This window comes from Sus scrofa, unplaced genomic scaffold (genome assembly GCF_000003025.6).
Source record: "Sus scrofa isolate TJ Tabasco breed Duroc unplaced genomic scaffold, Sscrofa11.1 Contig32, whole genome shotgun sequence".
Classification (NCBI taxonomy): Eukaryota; Metazoa; Chordata; class Mammalia; order Artiodactyla; family Suidae; genus Sus; species Sus scrofa.
In genome coordinates, this window is record NW_018085175.1 from 1,344 (window position 1) to 26,212 (window position 24,869).

At 45.4% G+C, this 24,869-nt stretch overlaps 1 protein-coding gene across 2 annotated transcripts in view; it reads left to right on the forward strand.

Annotated features, from left to right (window-relative positions):
- The first annotated feature begins 9,597 nt into the window (after positions 1-9,597).
- The window catches only part of LOC110258713 (multidrug resistance-associated protein 4-like), a 57,749-nt gene continuing 42,477 nt past the window's right edge, over positions 9,598-24,869 (forward strand). Inside the window, exons 1-5 of one of the 2 annotated variants that reach the window (XM_021081981.1) lie at positions 9,598-9,980; positions 16,076-16,195; positions 17,374-17,484; positions 20,532-20,632; positions 21,711-21,902. In XM_021081981.1, the coding sequence (XP_020937640.1) occupies positions 9,845-9,980; positions 16,076-16,195; positions 17,374-17,484; positions 20,532-20,632; positions 21,711-21,902 (660 nt within the window). In that variant the 5' untranslated portion in view covers positions 9,598-9,844. The remainder of the gene's footprint in view (positions 9,981-16,075; positions 16,196-17,373; positions 17,485-20,531; positions 20,633-21,710; positions 21,903-24,869) is intronic. The other variant, XM_021081980.1, reaches the window with a different exon arrangement.

Consider the following 24,869-nt stretch of genomic DNA (forward strand, 5'->3'; position numbering starts at 1 on the left):
GACTGTGCCGTAGTTCAGATGGACCGTTGGGTTCTTGATCGGCTTTTCCGTACTCCAACTTACTGCTACACTCTTCTCTGCGTCTGGAGATTCCTCCGGTTCGTTTGATCTTTCGCCCGGTAGGTGACTTTGCAGGGTGGGGGATCCCTTTCTCCTCCGCAGTTCCCTTTCGGGAGCCCCCGTCTCGCTGGGATTCGCCTTCTCTCACTCTCCTCTTTTCTCCTGTTCTGCCCAATAATGTCACGAATTCTTGCCGTTATTGGAGTTTAAGTTCCTCTGCCATCGATTGGTTGCTGTTCTGTGCGAGTCATTTATTCTGTAGATGTGCTTTTTTGTTGTGTTTGTGGGAGAGGGCGAGCGAGTCTTCCTCCTCCTCCGCCATCTTGTCCTCCTTTTCTCAAGGTATTTTTTAATTTCCCGTTTGATTTCCTCATCAACCCATTCTTTTTTTTTTTTTAGTAGCATGTTGTTTAATCTCCATGTAGTTAGTTTTCTTTTAAATTTCCTTTTCTATGGTTGATTTCTAGTTTCATGCCATTATGTTCAGAGGTGATACTTGAAATAATTTCTATATCTTAAATTTGTTGAGGTTAGTTTTGTGCCCCAGTATGCGGTCAATTATTAAGAATGTTCCATGTGCGCTTGAGAAGAATGTATATTTTGTTTTTTTCGTTTTTTTTTTTTTTGTCTTTTGTCTTTTTGTTGTTGTTGTTGTTGCTATTTCTTGGGCTGCTCCTGTGGCATATGGAGGTTCCCAGGCTAGGGGTCTAATCGGAACTGTAGCCACCGGCCTACACCAGAGCCACAGCAATGCGGGATCTGAGCCGCGTCTGCAACCTACACCACAGCTCACGGCAACGCCGGATCCTTAACCCACTGAGCAAGGGCAGGGATCGAACCCGCAACCTCATGGTTCCTAGTCGGATTCGTTAACCACTGCGCCACAGCGGGAACTCCAGTTTTTTCTTTTTTTGATGTAATGTCCTGAAATATCAATTAAGTCTAACTTTTCTATTGTGTCATTTGGATATCTGTTGCCTCATTGCTTTTCTGTCTAGAGGACCTGTCCATTTATGTGAATGGGGTGTTAAAGTCTCCTACTATTATTGTATTCCCATCAATTTCTCCTCTGATATCTGTTAGTATTTGTTGTATGTATTTGGGTGCTCCTGTATTAGGGGCATATGTACTGATGATTGTAAATACTCTTCTTGACTCAATCATTTTATCATTAGATAGTGTCCTTCTTTGTCTTTCTTTGTGGCCTTCATTTAAAGTCTGTTTTGTCAGATATGATTATTTCAACTCCTGCTTTCTTATCTTTTCCATTCACATGAAAATCTTTTTCCACCCCCTCATTTTCAATTTATATATGTCCATTGTCCTAAAGTTACTTTCTTATAGGCAACATGTTGTAGGTTCTTGTTTTTTTGTATAGTCCGCTGCTCTGTCTTTTTGATTGAGCATTCAGTCCATTGACATTTTTTTTTTTTTTTTTGTCTTTTGTCTTTTTGTTGTTGTTCTTGTTGTTGTTGTTGCTATTTCTTGGGCCTCTCCCGCGGCATATGGTGGTTCCCAGGCCAGGGGTCGAATCAGAGCTGTAGCCACCGGCCTTCGCCAGAGCCACAGCAACGCGGGATCTGAGCCGCGTCTGCAACCTACACCACAGCTCACGGCAACGCCGGATCCTTAACCCACTGAGCAAGGGCAGGGATCGAACCCGCAACCTCATGGTTCCTAGTCGGATTCGTTAACCACTGCGCCACAGCGGGAACTCCAGTTTTTTTCTTTTTTTGATGTAATGTCCTGAAAATATCAATTAAGTCTAACTTTTCTATTGTGTCATTTTGGATATCTGTTGCCTCATTGCTTTTCTGTCTAGAGGACCTGTCCATTTATGTGAATGGGGTGTTAAAGTCTCCTACTATTATTGTATTCCCATCAATTTCTCCTCTGATATCTGTTAGTATTTGTTGTATGTATTTGGGTGCTCCTGTATTAGGGGCATATGTACTGATGATTGTAAATACTCTTCTTGACTCAATCATTTTATCATTAGATAGTGTCCTTCTTTGTCTTTCTTTGTGGCCTTCATTTTAAAGTCTGTTTTGTCAGATATGATTATTTCAACTCCTGCTTTCTTATCTTTTCCATTCACATGAAAATCTTTTTCCACCCCCTCATTTTCAATTTATATATGTCCATTGTCCTAAAGTTACTTTCTTATAGGCAACATGTTGTAGGTTCTTGTTTTTTTGTATAGTCCGCTGCTCTGTCTTTTTGATTGGAGCATTCAGTCCATTGACATTTTTTTTTTTTTTTTTGTCTTTTGTCTTTTTGTTGTTGTTCTTGTTGTTGTTGTTGCTATTTCTTGGGCCTCTCCCGCGGCATATGGTGGTTCCCAGGCCAGGGGTCGAATCAGAGCTGTAGCCACCGGCCTTCGCCAGAGCCACAGCAACGCGGGATCTGAGCCGCGTCTGCAACCTACACCACAGCTCACGGCAACGCCGGATCCTTAACCCACTGAGCAAGGGCAGGGACCGAACCCGCAACCTCATGGTTCCTAGTCGGATTCGTTAACCACTGCGCCACGACGGGAACTCCTCAGTCCATTGACATTTTAAGGTAATTATTGATATATGTGTATTTATTGCCATTTTAAACCTTGTTTTCCAATTGATTTTCTGTTCTCATTTGTTCTTTCTCTTTTTGTTAGATGATTTCCTTTTATTTTATGCTTGTGTCCTGTTCTTTTTAGTGTTTGTGAATGTATTGTTTGGTTTTGATTTGCGGTTGCCCTGTTTTTCAAGTATGTTAACCCCTTCCTATATCTGCTTGCTTTTGCCTGATAGTCATATAGGCTTCAACTCATTCTAGGAAAAAAACAATAGTCTAGATTTTCTTACTTTCCTTCCCCACATTTTATGACTTTGATGTCCTTTTTTTAGCATCTTCATGTTTATCCTTTTCCTCTTCCTTGTGTTTATTGTCATTGTTATAATAGGGTTTTTTTTCTCCCTTTTAGTTTTGTATATTGTCTTGTTTATGTGATTACTTTCCAGTTGTGATGTCTCCCATCCTATTTCTTCTAAATAAAGAGGAGCCCTTTCAGTATTTCTTTTAGAAGGGGTTTAGTATTGTTGTACTCTTTCATTTTTTGTTTGTTGGAGAAATTCTTTATTCTTCTATTTTAAATTATATTCTTGTTGGGTAGAGTATTCTATGCTGCGCATTTTTCTCCCTTTTAGAAATTTGAATATATTGCCACTCTCTTCTGACCTGTAGTGTTTCTGTAGAGAAATCAGCTGATAGCCTTATGGTGTTCCTTTATAATTAACTCTTTGTTTTTCTCTTGCTGCCTTTAGAATCCTCTCTTTTTCTTTAGCTTTTGCCTTTTTTTATTGTAGTAAGTCTTGGCGTGCCTGTTTGGGTTGAACCTGTTTGGGCCCATCTGTGCTTCCTGTATCTTGATGTCTGTTTCCTTTAGATTTGGAAAGTTTTCAGCCATAATTTCTTCAAATATATGTTCAATTCCCTTTTCTTTGTCTTCTCCTTTTGGAATCACATTTTGCATAGATTGGTCTGCTTTATGTTATCCCACAGATCTCTTATGTTGCTTTCATGTTTTTTCAGTTGTTTTCTGTCTGCTGTCCTGATTGGGTGATTTCCATTATTCTGTCCTCGAAGTCACTAATTCGTTCTACTGCATTATTCACTCTGCTCTCCAATGCCTTTAACTCAGTTTGTGGATCTGTAAATGAATTTTCTAATTTATCTTGGCTCCTTATATTATCTAGTTCCTTTCTAACACAATGTGCATTACTGTTCATATCCTCTCTTAATTCCTTCAAAATCATTCTTAATTCCTTCAGTACTTTCACTGTCTCCTTTTTGAACTCAGTGTCTGTTAGACTACAGAGATCTGTTTCATTATTTGCTCCTGCAGGTGAATTTTCCTTTTTTTTTTTTTTTTTAACCAGGAATGGTTTCTGAGATTCTTCATTTTGCTTAAGTTTTCTCTTTCTGTGAGTTTAGGGAAATCAACTACTGTGGTTTTGGAGGGCTGTTTATGTGCAAGAGTACCCCTGGGTATTTTGTGAGGGCTTACTACTTATTTTTGATATGAGCGTTTGGATACTTGCTGTCTCTTTCCTCAGTGTGAGCAGGCTGTTATCCCTTTGATAGGTTGCTGCGTGTGCACTGGGGGAGAAGAAGGCCATGGGCATGGCTAGTAGTCAGTGCCTGGTTGCTGGGCCCTTGACTGTAGCAAGGACCCCCAGGAAGGTGGCACATGCTGCTCCTAGTTGCAGGGCCCTGGGAAGTGGCAGTGAGCCTCAGGCACATTTAGGCAGGGCCTGGATCATGTGGCAGTGGCAGCAGTAGGGTGTGTTCATTCCCAGGCGAGTGAGAGCAATAGCGGGTGGTACTTGGTTGCATTGTGCTTACCTGTGCCAACTTCTAAGGTGACTGGGGCCACAGGTGGTGCCTGCTCATGGACACCTAGTGGTGATGGGCCATGGCCTCTAGAGTCAGAGATAACTGTGGTGTTTTGCCCCCACTGCCTGTAGACCACACAAGAAGCACCCCATCCCGCTTAGCCCACACATGAGGTATTGCCACTCATAGCCGGTGCAAGAGGGGCCAGTGCACGTAGCCTGCACAAGAGGCACTTTGCCACCCCTAGCCCTACCCTCTGAGAGCCCATGCATGTGCAGAGAAAGATATTTCTGTGGTGGTCCACCCCTACTCCTCTTGTGTTCCCTAACAATGGCACCTTGCCTCTCCTGTGGGCCCAGACCTCCTCCTGGGCTCCCTTGGCTGTGGTGCTCCATTCCCTAGCTTCCTCAGGCTGTCTCCACATTGGCAACCCTAGTCCTTTCCCTGGAACTGACCTCTAGAGCCTGAGTCTCAGCACCCAGCCCAAACCCGAGCATCTCAAACCGTGGTGTCCTGGGGGGTGGTACTGATGGTCTTTGTGGCTCTGTCTCTATTTTGCCCTCTTCAGTCCAATTGCTGCACTTTTCTCTGTGACTTTGAGGTCCCTCCATTTCAGCTGATCTCCCTGTCTTTTAGGTGGCTTTCCAGGGTGTGGGCTCCTTTCCTCTTTCTCAGCTCCCTCTCAGGAGTGCTAGTCCCATCCAGATTCCTTCTCTCTCGCTCTCTTTTTTTCCCCTTTGTTCTACCCAGTTGTGTGGAGGGTTTCTTGCTCTTTTTGGAGGCTTAAGGTCTTCTGCCAGCGTTTAGTAGGTGTTCTGTGTGAATCGTTCTACATGTAGATTTTTATTTTTTATGTATGTGGGTGAAGACGAGAGCCACATCTAACTTGTCTCTGCTGTCTTGATTGGACCTGTGAACCTCCCGCCGTTTAATGTAATTGCAACAGAGAAAGTCAAGCTTAACTGAGTCCCAAACCATTGTATTGTAGCTGAGTCCCAAGTCATTACTTCCTTGCTCATTGGCTAGATCTGGAGAACTGTCAAATTTCTTCCATATTATGAAAAAACTCACCATGGCCTCTAGCAATAAAGCAGTGTCTTCTTTTCCAGGTTTTTTGAGTGGGCAGGTTTTTAAACAAAACCATTAACATTTTTCACAAGAATAATTTTCTTTACTGTTTTTGTGTCTACCTTATTAATAATTCATTTAGACGCCAGCGAAGTTTGTCAGAAACAGCTTCACAGGACAGCATCCTTCCTGAAGTTGAGAGGTGCTGATCACACTCCTTTCCTCAGGTGGTGGTGACAAGGTCTTCTGCCTTAGTCATCCTGACGTCCCAACCAGGCTGCTTGTCTGCACCAGGAAGGCTGACCTGCAGTGGACCCAGGTGGATTTCTGGGATTCACTAGTGTATGAAATCTAGCTTTCGTACCTCCCTTGATAGCATCACACCAGTTCATGGTGCATGATATAGAAAAGGTCAAATTGATCTCCTCTTTGGACTGTATTGAATAACTGTGTTGGTTTTGTTGACTCAGAAAAACTGATTCCACACTTTTCCCCTTAGTCTCTCATAAAAGCCTAGTGATTTTACAACAGGAAGTCTTCACCAAGAAAAAGCAAAACCTGAAAAAGAAGATATGGAATAAGAAAAGAAACATCTCAAAACTATTGACGTGCCTTCATTTCTTTAAGGTTATCAATCTTTGGAAGGCCTAGAGTTGGGAAGAAAATACAGAGAGGACAAAAATTATAGTAGGTATGAGGTTTACAGGTCATATTACTTTAAAGGTGCATCCTCAATCAAAATAGACTTGAGATACTATTTTTGCTTTGACCAGAGAAAAGCCACAGTCACTTTGGTGTATATGACATCATCTAAGAAAAATAGCACCTGCTTTTTTAAGTCCTTGTATAATATAAGCTGTGTCAGTGGTTCGAATGAGTGGCCTCTTAGGGTCCAACGTCATGAGCTTCTTAAGATTCTTTGGGTCCTTGGACTTAGTCGTAATGGACTTAGAGTTTCAGTTTGTTATGTATGAGCTGGTAAGCACTTTACCTGCATGATCGCATTTAATTCCCACCAGCATCCCTTTATTATTGTTGGTATATCCCAGTTTTCACTATGATTGAGAGTAGGTGTAGGGCCTTACCCTCCCTGCTAATATCCAAGAAGGTTGGCCCTAAGCCCCATCTCAGTGCAATATCTGGCTAATGGAATTTCCATTCCAGGTTTAGGTTTTCATTCTCTGCAAACCAAAGAATTATTCTGAATTGTGATAAATCAGTATATACTCTCAAGCGAAATATTTCATCCAACAATTTTTTTTGTATTTCTTCATGTGGGTTCATAGAATTTGGATAGAATTCCTAAATGCTATGCTCCAAGTAGGCTGTAAGCACAGCAGCATAATGATGGCCTTTATTTCTTGATACTTTAGGACTTGGGTCACTTGCTTCTGGGTCACCATGTTTCTTTCTCCCCCATCATTGTCTCTGTGACATAGTGTAACAGAGGCACAGAGGCACTGGCCATGGGGAGGTGGGCCATCAGATGAGCCTGAATTCCAGTTAGATATGGGCGGGGAGAATTGAGTGTGTAGCCTGGGTTATGCTCCTTGGAATTCCTGGGAGTGTGGAAGGAAGAAATGAGATTGGCCTCAAGGAAGGGATATTTGTCGTGCACCAGAATTTTGTTTCCTTCTTCAGAGAGTTGGCTCTTTGCTTAGATAGTATTTTTGTCTTCTACAAACTTGTATAAAGAGTTTGAGACAGCTGGCAAAAAAGGTTCACAAATGTATGTACATAGATACATATAATTGTAAACCCATACCTTGTGTTTTACTTCCCTCGTTTTTGTAATATCCAGTCCACTATGAGGCTGGCTATAGTATGACCTACAAGTAGAGACAAAACTCTTGCAGAAAGCCTCTTTGAACAGCTTCAGAATTTAGGGCCATGAGATCTAACGGACTTAACCTAACTAGGGAGCTTCTGAGAGCAACAGTTACCCACTGGTCCTTATGGCTACCAAGGAAAAACACTGACAGAGCGCCCCTGGAGCTCTGCTTCTTCTGGGCTGTGCCCACAGCATGTGGAAGTTTCCAGGCCAAGATAGAGCCCTTCATTTTGATCTTAGGTCTGCTTCCCAAGTAATCTGCCAGGCTGGGTTAGTCATAAAAGGCCTTCACCTGGAGAGAGCCAGATTATTGAAACTGGTGATTTTCCAATCAAATGATGTGAATTGCTAAAAACTATAACTTGGATTTTTTTCATAATTGACATTTCATTAAGTTTTTTTTTTTTCTTGTCAGCTAATGATGGCAAGCCAAGTGACTTTACCTAAGACCATATGCAGAAGCAACCAGAAGGACCCCTCCCCTTGAGCATGAAGGGCAGAGCAGGGTGGGATGTGTCAGTTAATCCAGGAGCTGTAAGAAGTCGTACAGGCGTATGTATAACAGGGGAGAGGTCGGACAGCTCTATCTCCACTTACGGTTGGAACTTGTTCCTTCAGAATTCTATTCCTCTACACTCTAAGTTTTATGTTGATACCGCAGCAGAGCCTGGGAGAAACAGGAAAGCAAAGAGGTCTCCATCCAGATAATGCAGTTTGGTTTACAAGGGCTCCTGGCCACAAGTCTCAGTTGGAGTTTCCCTGCTAGCCCATCCCTCAGAGATGTGACTGGGCCAGCTGCCCTGGGTGATGAGGTGGGAAGGCCCTGGGCTGGTGAGGTCAGGATGCAGGTGCTGGTGCTGAGAGGACCCAGAACAACCAGTGCTAAGTAGGAAAAAACTCTTAACCTTCCTAACCCAGCTCTCTTGGTCAAAACTTCTATGACCTGTGATTACTCTCTGCACGTTACTCATGCCACACTTCCCTCTAAGAAATCCTCTAAGAAAAGCGTTCAGATATTCTTTCCTGTGTTTTCCCAGTGCTCTGCGCCTTGTCCAGATGGTCATGGGTTTATATCCATCTGGGATCATAAACTGTGGAGGCCTTGGCCCAGGCTGAGTGAATCTGTCCGTCCCCAGCAGCCCACCCCGGTTTCCTAGCACAGGGACACTGAGTGTCGCTTGAGTTCCCCTCTCCCGAAGATGTGCACCATGGTGTCATGCTTTTCGTGATAAAGATGGATACTTAAGTAGAATCAGCCAGTGGCTTAGGTTTCTATTCTTCCTGCTGTATTTTTAGATCAAGGTCATTTCCTGAGATTTAAAATCACCTGTGAGATGAGGTGATGATTAAGTGAATGCTCACTTAATGTTCACTTAAGACCTCTTGGCACAGTGCCTGGTATGCAGTAAACACCTGGTAAATGGCATCTGCTGTTAAATCACCATTAGCCTTTGAAATGGACATTTAGATACTTAGCATAATGAAAGAAAGCTGGCTTATATGGTGGGGCAAACTTAAATATGTCAGAGTGGCTCATAACCTGGGCTCCCTGGCTCTGTGACTTATGCTTTGCCGTCTCCACCAAGTTGCTTTTCCTCTCCCTGTGCCTCAGTATTTCCATCTGTAAAATGAGACCATACTGTTACTCAGTAGTGCTGCTGTGAGGAGTAAGGAGGTAATAGGTGTGAAGTACTGAACGGGTGGCCCTGTACACAGTCCGCACTCAGTAAATGTTAACTATGGGTAGAAGACCAAGAAAAGGAGTTCCTACTTCCAAAGGTCAACATGTGACTTTTTCCCTACCTTTCTGGTCACTAAATTTATAATTAGCCACTTTATCTCTACACATGTAGCAGAGGCTTCTGGATCCCTCATCTATGCTACCTACTGACACCTGCTGACTCCTGATAATTGGGATTCAAGCCCTACACTCTGAGCCTCAAATATTCTCCTCTGTTAAAAATAGCAATGCCATGGAGTTCCCGTCGTGGCTCAGTGGTTAACGAATCCAACTAGGAACGATGCAGTTGCGGATTCGATCCCTGGCCTTGTTTAGTGGGTTAAGGATCCGGCGTTGCCATGAGCTGTGGTGTACGTCACAGACGCAGCTCGGATCCTGCGTTGCTGTGGCTGTGGTGTAGGCTGGCGGCTATAGCCCCGATTAGACCCCTAGCCTGGGAACCTCCATATGCCGCGGCAGCGGCCCAAGAAATGGCAAAAAAGACAAAAATAAAAATAAAAATAGCAATGCCTGCTTCATAGGCCCCTTGTGTATCAAAGAGCTGATACCTAGAAAGATCTTATCAGAGTTTTTGATGCACATAAACATGAGGACCACCTGTAATTTTATTTCTTTGACGGTAAAGCATTCCCTGCCACTCCAACAAGTCCTTTGCGGAACGAAGTTTAATCCTAACTAAACAAACCATTAAAGTTTATCTTTGCAAAGAATCCTTGATAGAGAGGCCTCTGTATCTGTGTTTCCTATTTCAGACATTTCTTCTTGTGATGGGTGTGGTGGGCGTGATGGTGGTGGTGATTCCTTGGACTGTGATACCCCTGATTCCACTTGGCATCATCTTCTTTGTTCTTCGGAGATATTTCTTAGAGACATCACGAGATGTGAAACGCCTGGAATGCGCAAGTGAGTACCTGGGCTCTCGGGGTGGGATGGAGATACAGGCTGGCTTCCATTTATGCCGTAATTAACCAGATCCCTGAAATCCTGCAGGTTCTGTCTTCTGGAATTTCTCACCAAGTGAACCTTAGGTAACTGAGTATTATGGCCACTGGGAGTCAGTGTGGCCCTTATGGCACATGGAACTGGTGGCGAGTGAGCTGCAGCTTTGCGTTTTAGCACAAGGAGGAATGTGAGCACCATGAGGACGGGGCCTGTTTCTGTCTTGTTCATGACATATGTCCGAACAGAGCTGCCACTCAGTAAATGTTTCTCTAGAAAAAAAATATTTTATCCTGTTGGAACTAATGTAGAAGGAAAATAAGGGAATTTTTCTTCCCCTGAAGTTACTAGAAATATAAAGGAAAGAAAGACTAGATAAAGGAGAGGAGGCATCAGGAAATATATGTTAGAAGTGATATATTTGAAAAATAAATTGTTTTATATGTTCAAAAGGCAAATTAGTTGCAGTTGCTAAATATTTTGAAAAGATAAGCCCTGTTCTTTTCAGGTTTGCTCTTTGTTGTCACCAGTAATTGGTGTTAATGCCACAGTGTTTGTGGTCCTCCCTCCCCAAGGCTGGTCATAGGAATGGATGCTGAGAATAATCCCTTGGGAGGCCCTGGGAGGGGGCGGTGTCTGTTCAGCACACATGTAATCTATTGCTCCGTTTGACTGCCTAGATTTGGAATATCATTTCTAGTCTACAGGTAATCAGAAAGGCTGAAATTCATTGTTAATGTACCAACACATTTCATCATTATGAAAACCAAAAAGCATGAGACTAGAATTGTTACATTCTTTTTAAAGGTCTATGAGTGATTGCCAAAAAGTAAAAAAGGAAGATGTTTGTATCCAAAACCTCAACCATGGATAGTTCCTGCGAATTAATACCAACTGAACTTTCTGGAAGCCAAGCCAAGAAGAAAAGCCTTTTGAGTCCCATAGTTTTCTATATCTATTAAGTGGAGTAATCTAAATTCATCAAGACAAAGAAGTTTTTTTGTTGTGATATTTGCGTGCTTTGTTTTTAGTAATACACGCTTAAGAGGCACTTGTCCTGAGCATTTGAGTAAAGGATGGTGGGCCTCAGTTTCCTAAAAGCTATAGAAACGTTTCTCACTCATCAAGGGGAGCAGCTCAACCCCCTGAGGTCTGGTTTGTGAGGAGTCTGAATGGACAGCGGAGCAGCGGAGTCCAGGTGTGTGTGACCATGTGACGTGGTAGGAGGCAGGACCTGCGGAGGCAGGAGAGGAAGTGAGAGCTCCATCCAGCCTTCTGCATAGACAGAGCCTCAGATGTTTTGTGACTTGAGGCCACTTGTGAAGTGGAGTCACTCAGCAGTCTTGTTGCAAAGCAGTTTTCTGGTACATTACAGGAGGGGTAGTTCCAGAAGGAATGTTTGCCAGAGATCTTTGCCTGGGACAGGGGCCACCTTCTGTCCATGTGGTCATGGAGAGAAGGACACCCCCTGAGGCTTTTTTCAAGAATCAGTAGAGGATTTTTTCAGTGTTTGATCTGGAGAGTCTGAGAACTTTGGCCTCATGTGTGTGGAATGTTGAGATTTTTGGCACCCTAAATAGGCTGCAGGAGTTGGACAATGAATTCAACCCAGATGCTCCCTCCTCCACACCCCAGATAACCAAGTGTGGTGGATGGTTGATTAGAGCTGTTTATGTTTTCTCTCTAGGTGGTGGGTCTGTGTCATAATAATACCACCACTATCTTCCCTATGCAGTAACCGACAGTGTGTCTTAAGGCCACTGTTGGAGCCACCAGCAAAAGAAGGTATAACCCTGCTTCATCCTTGTGCTCTGAGGGACCACTGAAGTCCCAAGATTTATTTTCAGATCCTGTTGCTTCATCTTAATGAAAGGTCTACAGCTAATTATAATTTTTTCCCCCATTTGCAAAAGTGGGCATAGTAACAGTCACTTATGGATCCCTGCATAAAACCAGCAAGGCCTTATGTTGCCTTTTTCTGATCAGCTCTATTCCTTTAGCTGTGCCCGAATGATGAAGCCACATCCACATTCTGTCTGAAAGGTGCTGTAATCAACTAGCAGTGTCTGCCATGGGCGCCGCTAGGGAGGATTAGCATGTGTGACATGTGTATTCAGACCATGGAGTCTCAAGTCTGCTGTTTTAAGGGTTCTTAGGCCAGTTTCCCAGGGACTTTGTTCAGCTTCAGGTACTTAATAAGATGCACAGGAATGTGAAGGCTGTTGGATGTTAGCTGAGTAAGATTTGGGGTTTTCTAAACATAAACAACAAAGTCTAGGGAAAAGTGCCTGTAGTCACACATGAGAATCCTTAACCCTGATTACTCTCCCTCTGAGACAGTGTGGCTGTGATTAAAAGCACAGCCTTGGGAATCAGAGAGTTGGCTGAGTAGGTGGGTTAACTGACTGACTCTTGGGCAGTGTGTGCTCTTAATCCCTCAGTCTGGTTTTCTCTCTGTCAAGGATATATCAATACCTGCCCTCTGTGGTCTCATGAGGATTTCTTGAGTTGATGCTTATAAAGTGCTTGCCAGCTGCTCTCAAAGGCATAGAACCTTGAACATGAGGGAGGTAACATTTTAACAACTCATGGGCATCACGTAGCGTGAACGATAACCCGCAGCAGGGCTGTCAGCCTGGGGGCCTTGCATGCAGTTCCCTGCCCTCCCCCTGCCAGGGAGGATCTGCAGGCCTTGTGGGGGTGTGTCCCCAAGAGTCCCCAAGGTGGTGTAAACACAGCCGTCAGTCATGCGAACTGTAGGGTTACAGGTGTCTGTGACTGCGGACTGAGGCCATGGCTGTGACGTAGTCTCTTTCAGAATAGCGAGCTCAGTCTTTGTGGGAAAAGGATGTTACTTTGGGCGAGATAATGCAAGAGCCTTAATTTTAGCCTAGTTTTCTTTGCAGACTCTCCAGTTCATGCACCCTGGTAGCTTGCTCAGTCGTAAGTGGGTTTGGAAGAAACAGGATAACTTTTCGTGGGTCTAGATTCCTGCTGGATTCTGTGCCTCTTTGGCATGAGGTGAGGTAGGTGATGGGGTGTTTGGTGTCCCCAGCGTTCAAGGCTGAGATGACACCTGATTTCTAAAGTGCATTCCATCCTCCATCCCTGCTGGAAAGAAGCACCTGCAGCTTTGATCTCCTGAGAAGGGAAGCAGGTGAGGGTGGCCAAGCTGAAGAGTTCACCCCAGGACTCTCCCTGGGTGACCAGCATGTCTGCTTCCTTCTCAGAAGCCTTGTCTGTGATGAGTAGTGTTGACGTCACAGCGTTTGCTCTGGGATGAGAGCAGGGTTCTAGTGAGTTCTCTGTGCTCTCTGGGGCTGGACTCCTGGCCCCTCCTGACAGGATAATGGGCCCCAGATTTCTCCCGCATTGTCCCAGTGACCCCCCACCCCCCGCTTCCATATGGACTGAGTTCTGGGGGCGGGTTGGGACACCTGCTGGGGCTGCAGGAAAGGCCTGATCAGAGCTTCCAGCCTTCCTTACTTGGAGCATGAGTTCAATCTGTGTTCATGCTGCTGTGTTAAAAGTGCAAAGTTAAAGGAAACTAAAATAAATAAAATTAAAAGTCCCTCAATAGAATGAAGGGAAAGAGCAGTGTGGCTGCTGGAATAAGACCCCAAACCTGCAGCTGGCCGGTCAGAAGCTCCAGCGAGTCTCTTATGGCTCTTTGTCTGACTTTGATACAAGAGGAAATGTTAGGTCATGTCCCGGTTCAGAGAAGGATTTTTTTCATGAACACACCATCACAGGTGAGGGTCCCTAATAGTGAAGGTTCCTGGTTAGATGTCCTAGTGGAAAAAGCCCCAGCCTGAGCTGGTCACTGGCCCACGGCCGAGGCTGTGCTCCCCCAGCCCAGGGCTTCCCACCCTCTCTGAAGCCCAGTGTCTCACAGGAGGAAGCTGCTCCATCCTTGCTTGCAGATCAGGGACACTAAGCACAGAGGAGGTTCTGTGTCTTGGCCCATTTGTACCCAGCACCCCAACACATGCAGCGCCCATGTGCACATCGGTGCTGAGTGAACTGCCCCCAGACAGGCATTTGGATGCCAGGCTAAGGAATAAGGTCCTGAAAATAATTTGGAGTTTTCCCCCTTTCATTGCTGTCCCCTCCATCATTTTCTAACATCTCTGTAGCCCCCTGTGAGTTGTTACCTTCCCCTAAACACCTAGGTTTTGCTGACACACCTTCTCTGAGACACGTGGGTACTAAGTGCCAAGTCAGTGTTTCCTGCTGATAAAGCACAAGTTATCACTCATCCCGGACAGAGGTCACAGGCTCCGAGTCTGCCCTTGACCACAGCGAGTTACAGCCTGGTTCACGGTGGGGAATGAAAGCCGTGAGGGCTCCTCCCTGCCCAGCAGCCTGAGCCCACCTGTTCGGTGATGGGCAGGAGCCTGGCCCTGGTGCTGGTGTTCAGTGGGCTCTTAGGGCAGACGGCAGGGAGACGAATGGCCAGTCATGTGCCACCAACTCCTAAACCCATGTGAAGTCTCTCAAAAGAGAATGGCCGCTAAGGCCACCGTCTGCTTCTAAAAGGGTGATGATGTGAGTGTCACATGCCACAGGGACCTCCAAATGCCAGGACAGGTATCCAGCAGGGTAGTTATAAAAACATCCATCAGGTTCCCAGAGCAGAAGTCATAATAATTCAAAGACAACTTGGCTGCATGGGTCCTGTGGGCACAAGGGCCCTGTGGTACCAGGTGCTCTGTGACCCATGTAGCACAGGTGCAAGGAAAGTCCCAGGATGCAGGGCGATGGCAGACTGTCCCCTCACCTTTTTTATCTCACACCTGTCCTGGGCCTGGCACTGTTCCAGTTTGGGGGACATACCAATTTCATCCCAGCCCTCAGGTTACTCACCTAAGGTGGGGACAACACACAGCTCCTCAAAATTCAGTGTGGTTAGGGTTAGGGTCACGGAGAATTAAATCTGAAAATACTACTCACTGAGAAATTCGTAAATAGTAATTACACAGGAATAAAAAGACTCAAATGTCACCATATGCAGCAACGTGATGTACGTAGAGAATGTTATTCTTAGTACAGTAAGTCAGAAATAAACAAATACCATATGAGATCACATATGCAGAATTGAAAAAATAAGACAAATGAATCTCTATTCAGAACAGAAACTCTGCAACATCGAAATCAAACCCACGGTTATCGAAAGGGAGAGGGTCAGAGGAGGGAGGGACAGAAGAGGAGTGTGGGGTTAACAGATCCGCACCACTGCACATCAGATAGGGAGCAACCAGGGTTTACTGTGCAGCCCGGGGAGTTTTATTCAGGATTTTGTAATAACCTCTAATGAAGTGTAATAGAAAAACCTCAATTACTTGCTGTGTTCCTGAATGTAACATGACATTGTAAACCAACTACATGTCAGTAAATTAAAAACAATTAGTGAATAGTTTCCACCTGGGATGTGTCCGGGAAGAATTTGGAGGGAGGTGTGTTTGAGGGGGACCTTGATGGATGAGTTAGTGAAGAAAGAATTTCGTGATCTTGGAGTTCCTGTTGTGGCTCAGTGATTAACGAATCCGACTAGGAACCATGAGGTCGTGGGTTCGATCCCTGGCCTAGCTCAATGGGTTAAGGATCCTGTGTTGCCATGAGCTGTGGTGTAGGTCACAGATGCGACTTGGATCCCTTGTTGCTGTGGCTTAGGCATAGGCCAGCGACTACAGCTCCAATTCGACCCCTAGCCTGGGAACCTCCATGTGCCATGGGTAGGCCCTAGAAAAGACTAAAAAAAAAAAAGGAATTTCATGATCTAAATGTAGCTGTGATTTGGATTTGGTCAAAGAGGGGTTCAAAGAGAAGCTTTCATTTCCAAGGTGTTAAAGTGAAGCTGATGTGAACAGGAGTTTGAGGTTCACACGGAGGGTCCTCTCCAGAAGGGATGTCATCCCTCCTCCCCCAGACAATCCCCCAGGAAGCCCCAGATGTGCCCCTTGGTGGGATGTGTGACCCCAGAGCAGGGGAGGCAGTGGGTTTCCTGGCATCCAGCCTCCCTGACCTGCTCTGTCGTGTCTCTGTCTCTGCTTCCCCAGCTCGGAGCCCGGTCTTTTCCCACTTAGCATCTTCTCTCCAGGGACGCTGGACCATCCGGGCGTTCAAAGCCCAACAGAGGTTTCAGGAGCTGTTTGACGCTCACCAGGATTTGCACTCAGGTCTGTGAGTTTCTGGAAATGATTCAAAGGAAGAGATGAGCTGCCTTCTGAGGTCTGACCTCCCCCTCAGGTGGCCCTGCTGGCCAGCACCTCTCTCTGTGCCTCCCCGCCCCACCCCTGTCCCCCTCTGCACATCCTCCCCCTCCCCCACCCTCCCTCTCAGCTTCCCCTCTGTGCTCCCTCTGCCCCTCACAGCCCTGCTTTTCTCCCCTGACTGCCTTGCATTGTCCTTCCATCATGGTCTCTGTGGCTTTCTGTCCCTTTAGGGCAAGGATCAGCCAACTTTTTTTGTTTTTTAGTGGGAAAGATCAACATGAAAAATATTTTAGGCCCTATGCACTGTTTTGTCTGTGTTGCATCTACTCACCTTTGCTATTGTGGCACCAAAGCAGGCAACGATTATCTATCAGCCAATGGTCATGGCTGTGTTCCAATAAAACTCGATTCACAAACCAGATATGGACTGTTCTTAGACCACAGGCTGGACTTTGACAACAGTGTTTTCAGAGCGTGCAAGGTGGCAGAAGTGATTGAGGAAAATAATTTCCTGGTTTCGCCCCACTTGGTGTGTATTATTCTTTGTATCAGTGATGTTTTTCCTAGGGTAGAAATTTCAGAATTTCTTCTAAGTCTGTGAAATCCTTGCCCACCTTTCCATTCAATCTTTATTATATTTTGTAAGAGAACATTTTCAGGGCAACCTTCAGATCCTTGTAGCTGATGGTCATTTAGATACTGGCCCTTAAGACTAAACATGCGCAGGTCCCTGCCGTGAGCACAGAAGGTGCTGGAAACAGTGAGAGCTGTGCTCTCTGCTGTCAGAGAACCGGGAACCGTGGACTTGTGAGAGGAAGAATCTCCCTTGAGGCCCCAGCCCTGCAGGAAACACACCAGTGAGACCATTTTCCATCATTGTCCTTGTGACCATATTTCTGTTATAACCTGTGGGTTGAGGTTTTCAGCACACGCTTCCCACCAGCCCCTGGACTGATTCCTCTGTGTCCCACATGTTGTCTGGTTTGAGAGCCTAGATTTCTGGAATCTTCAGGTTCCTTGAGGGGATGACTTTGTATAAAAATCTCCTGTAGCTCAGCTGAGCAACATGCTCCGTCTCATGAGAAGCTGCTAACGTGTTTTCTCTGCCTGTTCATTATCCTTATTTTGGTTCATGAATCCAGAGGCCTGGTTCTTGTTTCTGACCACGTCCCGATGGTTCGCCCTGTGCCTGGATGCCATCTGTGCCGTCTTTGTCATTGGTGTTGCCTTTGGGTCCCTGTTTCTGGCAGAAAGTAAGTACAGATATGGGTAACTATTTGTGGTATGAATACAGTTTATGGCTTCATATACATTTATTAAATTAAACTCTTTCTAACTTGCCTAATATATACTGTTTGGTTCTAAGGAATTGTATTGAAGTGTTTGCAGCTTGTGATTCCGAGTGTGGCCTGTAGAAGGGAGTCATTTGATTCTTGATAAGACCTTTTATTCTTCTATCTCTCTTTGAATGGGTTGACGTCTATGCAACTGTAGCAAACTGACTTCTGAACATTCTAGGTCGTGTCCCATGATTGGGAGGAGAGAACCAGGTTCACCTTTAAGCCTTGTGTCCAGCTCAGGGCTTTGGGGTTTAGTTTTGGGGCCACTTGGATCTGGTGGTTGAAGGTGCCTGGTGCAGTGTGGGGAGAAGATTCTCTGTAGGAATGAGCAGTCTCCTCCCTGCTCTGTGGGCACCAGATGAGCAGGTGTTGGCATGGGTTATATGGAGTCACCCTCCCTCACTCCTCCATGGTAACAACACAGAATCACGGTCTTTAATGATGGATCAGGAGTTCCTGCCCTGGCACAGTGGGTTAAGAGCCTGACTGCAGTGGCTTGGGACAGTGTGGAGGTGAGGGTTTGATTCCAGCCTGGCACAGTGGGTTTAAGGATCCGGTGTTGCCACAGCTATGGTGTAGTTTGCAGTTGTGGCTCTGATTCAGTCCCTGGCCCAGGGAGCTTCCATGTGCCACAGGTGTGGCCATAAAAATAAAAAAGAAATAATACTCTCATTATATGCAAGTGATTTAAATATTATAAAGGCGTCTTCTTGGTAGAGTGACAGAAGGAGCTGGGCTTGGGAGAAGAACAGGACTGACTTGTTCTCTCCAGCAGGTAGTTCTGAGAAAGTTGGAAGCTGCATGTGAATCAGTGAAGTTAGAACATACCCTCAAACCATACACAAAAATAAACACAAAATGGCTTAAAGATTTAAATATATAACATGACACCACAAAACTCTTTCTTACACGAGAACATGGGCAAACCATTCTGTGCCATAAATTGTACCAATATTTTCTTTCTCTTTTTTTCTTCTTTGCTTTATTGGGCCATACTTATGGCATATGGAAGTTCACAGGCTATGGGTCGAATCAAAGCTGCAGCTACCGACCTACGCCACAGCCATAGCTACTTGGATCTGAGCTGCATCTGCCACCTACGCCACAGCTCACGGCAACACCAGATCCTTAACCCACTGAAAGAGGCCAGGGATTGAACCCACATCCTCGACCCCCATTCTTGTGGACACTAGTCTGGTATTTTACTGCTGAAACACAACAGGAACTCCCATACCAATATCTTCTTTCTCTCTCTCTCTCTCTCTTTTTTTTTTTTTAGGGCTGCACCTGTGGCTTATGGAAGTTCCCAGATTAGGGGTCGAATTTGACCTGCACCACAGCCACAGCAATGCCATATCTGAGCCATGTCTGTGACCTACACTGCAGCTCATGGCAACTCTGGATCCTCAACCCACTGAGCCAGGCCAGGGATCGAACTTGCGTCCTCTTGGATGCTAGTCAGATTCGTTTCCGCTGAGCCACAATGGGAGCTCCGACAACTCCCATTCCAATTCATTGTCTTAAGTTAGTCTCCCAGTGCAATGGGAATAAAAGAAAAAAAAAGGGGGAGAGGACTAATAAAACTTACAAGCTTTTGTACAGCAAAGGAAGACATAGACAAAATGAAAAGACCACCTGTGGACTGGGAGAAAATATTTGCAAATGATGGGACCGACAAGGGCTTCATTTCCCAAATATGTAGACACCTCATACAACTCAATAACAAAACCTAAACAACCCAATTGGAAAATGGGCAGAAGACCTAGATAGCCATTTCTCCAAAGAAGACATACACATGGCCAGTAGGCACATGTAGAGATGCTCAGCATTGCTAATTTTTGGGTAAGTGCAAACCAGAACTTCAATGAAGTACCTCCCAACACCATTCAGAATGGCCATCATTAAAAAGTCTACCAGTGACAAATGCTGGGGATGGTGTGGAGAAAAGGGAACCCTTCTACACTTTTGTTGGGAATGTATGTTGGTGCAGTCATTATGGAAAACAGTATGGAGGCTCTTCCCAAACACCTAAAGGTAGAGTTACCATATGATCCAGCAATCCCACTCCTGGGCATATACGCAGAGAAAAACCATAATTTGAAAAGATACGTGCACCCCTATGTTCACATCAGCACTATTCACAGTAACCGAGACATGGACACAATCTAAATGTGCATTAACAGATAAATGGATAGAGAAGATGTGGCAGAGGAGTTATTATTGTGGTTCAGTGGGTTAAGAACCTGATTAGTATCCTTGAGGATTTAGGATTGGTCCCTGGCCTCACGCATGGTGTTAAGGATCTGGCATTGCTGCAATGTGTGGTGTAGGTCACAGATGCAGCTCGGACCCAAGTTGCTGTGGCATAGGATGGCAGTTGAGGCTCTGATTTGACCTCTAGGCTGGGATCTTTCATATACCTCAGGTGCAGCCATAAAAATAAAAAGAAGAAGAAGGAGATATGGTATATTAGAATACTGCTAACCCATAGAAATGAAATAATGCTATTTCCAGCTACATGGACGGACTTCGAAATTGTCATACTAAGTGAAGTAGGTCAGAGAAAGACAAATACCATATGATATCACTTATATTTGGAATCTGAAATGTAAGACAGATGAGCTTGTTTATGAAACAGATACAGACTCACAGACATAAAGAACAGAACTGTGGTGGCCAAGGAGGAGCGGGGGAGGGGGCGGGGATGGATGGACTGGGAGTTAGGGGTTAGCAGATGCAAACTGATACATGCAGAATGGAGAAACGACAAGGTCCTACTGTACAGCGTGGGGAACCGTATTCTGTATCCTGTGGTAAACCAGGATGGCAAAGAATGTGAAAAAGACTGTATGTATAACTGAATTACTGTACAGCAGAAATTATCACAACATTGTAAATCAATAAAATAAATTTAAAAAGGAATGGCACTGACCTCATTCCTCCTCTTCATCCTCTTTTAGCTTTGAATGTCGGGCAGGTGGGCCTGGTGCTGTCTCTCGCCCTCACGTTCATGGTGATGGTCCCGCGGTGCGTCAGGCAAAGTGCCGAAGCCGAGACTATGGTAAAGTGTTTATCTTAACCTTCTTACCTGTTCTAGTCTCCTTGCCATCAAATGGTATAACATCAATTCTTATGTGAAATATTAAAACTGATGTTTCCACATTGTAGGTAACAGAATTTTCTAGGTTCTTCTCCCATCTGTTTAAAGTTAATATGGAATAAAATATAATCTTTTTCTCACTCTGTGGGTGCCAGGTCAGCAGGTTTTCTGTTCATCACATGCTGTCTTCACATGTAATAAATGTCTCTGTAGGAGGGAGGTTCTGAAATCCTGGAAAGAGTTAAAGTTGGTTTCTTAGAGGCTTATTTATTTTTGTTTCTTAATTGGTAATTCCTCATTTTTGACAAAAGAAGAATGTAAGGTTTTGAGATTGGTTGTTTAATAGGTATCCCCCCGCCGCCAATTTTAGCCTTTATTCTTGTATGTGTTGAGCTCCTGAATCTGCAGGTGTCCCTTCTTTCTGGCAGGATAAGCCCTGTCTCAGAATGTGCTGTCTGAGGTGTTGAGTGAATGGTCATTTAGGAGGCCTTAGTCAGTTTGTAAATTATCCCCTTTTTTGAGTATTTGCAACTTCTTCTAAAAGGAGAAAAACAATATAAAGGAAATGTTTCCATTTCATTCTTCACTTTTGTAGAGAAGGTGACTAGTTATTAAAACGAGCTTGCTGACTGTCCAGTTCTGCTCGTCATGACAGACGCCCTTCTGTACCACACATTACTGATCAGGGTCCATCAGTATCCCTTCCTTTGACACAACTCTCTTGTTTTTTTATTCAGGTATGAAAAGTGGATCAGTAAAGTCTTAGCATTCAGTTCTCTAGTTCTTTTGGTTTTAATACAATGTTGAAGGAAGTGGCCGTAAGTGACAGTGTTACAGGACGATGAACAAGTTTGCAAATCATCAAAGGCCTCATCAGACGCCTCCTTCTGTCCTTTGGCAATGATAAGACCTGGGATAAACTTAACCAGAGAAAAGCAGATAGGAAGATAAAAAAAGCAAAAGATCTCGTTTACAATCTCTGAACCTCCATAAACAAGACCCTTTGTTCCTAACCCACGTGATGTCATGTGTCTTTCAGATGATTTCAGTAGAAAGAGTGACTGAATATACAGACCTTGAGAAAGAAGCACTCTGGAGATACAGGTATCGTCCACCGCCATCCGGGCATCATGAAGGATTGATTATCCTTCATCACGTGAGCTTCGGGTACAGCTCAGACGGGCCTCTGGTACTGAAGGACCTGATATCATCGATTCCCCGAAGAAGCAAGGTTTGTTTAAGCCATTTGCCTCATTCATAGTCCAGCTAAAGGTTGAGCACCGCATGTGCTGTTGTCCACTCCAGCAGAGGCTGTGGGGCAGCTTGTGTCCACCAGAGAAGAGCCCAGAATCATGACTCAGTGGGGGGTGAGGAACCAGGGCCCCCAGCTGGAGTCAGCGCCCAGAGACTTGCTCAGAGTCAATGAAAGCACATGGAAGGGAGCAGGGAAGACACACGTGGGAGACGGCAGAGGGCGTGTGACCTGGTCCTGCCAGCATCCCTGCCTGCTGGCGGTGTCCCTGTCACACTCAGCTTTTGGCCCTCGGTTGGGACCAAGGCCGGGTCCTGACAGAGATTAAACCAGAGCAGACACGGCGTCAGCAGCTCTTTGGCACTGCCGTCTCTCCCAGGTCCTTGCTCACATGCGGTCCCCGTGCTCAGGTCATAGTTGTTCTTCCAGAACCCCGTGTCCTCCCAGCGCCCCGTGTGCACAGCTGCCCCTCAGCCTTGGAGCCCCTTCCCTCCTGTCATCCGGCTGCTGAAAGTCTTCTGTTCAGAGTCAGCTCTCTTGCACCTGCCTCTTCAGGCTCCTCTGTGCTTCCACAGCATCTTAGAGAGTCTTTTCAGATAGAGATAATGGTACATCTGTGGTTGGGTGATTCATCAGCTCAATTTCAAAGCGTCAAAGGAAGTTCCTTAGAAAGCATGGTTTACGAGTCATGAAAAATTGCCTATGGGTAAGAAAGGACTTTACTGGAAGGTCTTGTTCGAATGCTATTCTTTTGTCTTTTTGCTATTTCTTGGGCCGCTCCTGCGGCATATGGAGGTTCCCAGGCTAGGGGTCCAATCGGAGCTGTAGCCACGCCAGCCACAGCAATGGGATCCGAGCCGCGTCTGCAACCTACACCACAGCTCATGGCAACGCCGGATCGTTAACCCACTGAGCAAGGAAGGGCAGGGACCGAACCCGCAACCTCATGGTTCCTAGTCGGATTCGTTAACCACTGCGCCACAACGGGAACTCCCAAATGCTATTCTGAATCGAGGTTTGGGTGAACCCCTCTTGTGACTGAGCATGAGGCTCTAGAAAGTTCTGTGCCATTTACTTTAGAGTTTTACTCATGTTTGTACTATGAAAATTGTGCCTTTACATTGTAATCCAGCTCTATGTGATCCTAATGCACTTATTTGCCTCTGTTGAGTGTAGTCTGGGGCCCATCCTGCCATCCGGCCTTCCCCACACCAGCCTCCTGCAGGGACGGGAGGTGTTTCACCCCAGGCTCAGTCCTGCCTGGGCTCAGAGTCAGAGACAGCCCCGCGTAGCAGTGCCTGTGAGACTCTCTCGCCACTGATGGGATCAGACATGGGTCTCGCTGCCTTAGGCAGGGCCACCGGTCTACTGGGCCTGTTTCCTGGGCACCTTGAGCCCCACTTAGCTTTAGATTCTTTAGGTTTCTCTCCCAGCCCGGCTGTGGGTGCTGGGTCTTCCCGCTGACAGCCAGCCCACCTGACCTCAGGTCCCCTCTTGGCTCAGAGACGTCAGCCCTCTGAATCACCCACCACATTATAGTCACCTGTGTCCCTGTCATGCTTTAACCGTTTGGCAGTAAGATCTCTATGGTCGGTAGGCTCCTTTAACTGCAGCTACACCCCCCCCCCACTTTCTCTGTTCTGGCTACACAGAGAGACATGATAAGGTACCAGGCCATCCAGGTGATAAGGAGGCCATGAACAGAATGGAAAAGAGGCTGACACTGTGGCTTTGAGTCCTGTCTGTGACATATGAGCTCTGTTATTTGAGGCAGACTAGTTAATCTTAAAAGCCTCAGCCTTTTCTTGTGCAAAATGGAAGTGATAGGCCTTAACCTCCTGGATAGCTGTACAACATAAATAAGACACATAAAACAGCCAGCATGGAGTTCCCCTTTTGGTGCAGCGGTAACAAATCCAACCAGTATCCATGAGGACACAGGTTTGATCCCTGGGCTTGCTCAGTGGGTTGGGATTTGGTGTTGTGGAGAGCTTGGGTGTAGGTTGCAGCTGTGACTCGGATCCTGCATTGCTGTGCCTGTGGCATAGGCTTGCGGCTGTAGCTCCAGTTCGGCCCCTAGCCTTGGATCTTGCTTATGCCACAGTTGCAGTCCTAAAAAGCAATAAATGAATGAATGAATGAATAAAAACCCAGCATAGAGACTGGCACAGAGTAAATGCTTGGACAAAGAGAGCTGTCATTTTAATTGAGTGTAAAATGACCATAACCACTTTCCCTGGGTAAATTGTTGTCTGTTCATGAATATGAGGGGTTGGCCACTTGAAATTGTATTTATGGCTCTAGGATCCATCTAATGTGTCTCTCTGTCCAAATTATCATTATCTAAATATTATGGTAATAGATTTTTCCATACATTTCTCTAGCCTGCGTTAAAAATCTCAGCTCCCTACTGAATGCCTCTTTCTGTTCAGTACATCACAGGTCATACGAATAGTACAAAGTCAAACAAATAGTTTGACTTTATGTAGATCCTGCTGTCAACATATACAGTCCAGTTGAAGATGTGAGAAAATGGCTCTATCAGCTGTGTAAGATAGAAGGTGGTCGTGATGTGTATAGACGTTTAGGCAAAGATGATGTAACATCTGTTTCGGTTGAGAGACGCCTACATGATGGGTCAGGTAGAGCATTTCCGAGGACTGAGGCATATGAGACAGACTTAGTGATGTGTGGCTAGGATTTCAGCAGGTGGCAATGCATGGGACAGGCATTCTGGGAGGTGGGACCAGCATGAGCACAGGCACAGTGTCCTGATCCTGTGAGTGAAGAACTAGGCCCCTGCAGAGCATTCAGGGAACAGAAGTAGCAGGTGCAGAGCACCCATTGTCACGGTCCTTCCTCACCCCTACCCAGTGGTCCCAAGGGAGCTGACTCTGAGATGAAGGACGGAGAGGTTGGTGGGGACAGTTTCATAGAAGAGACTTC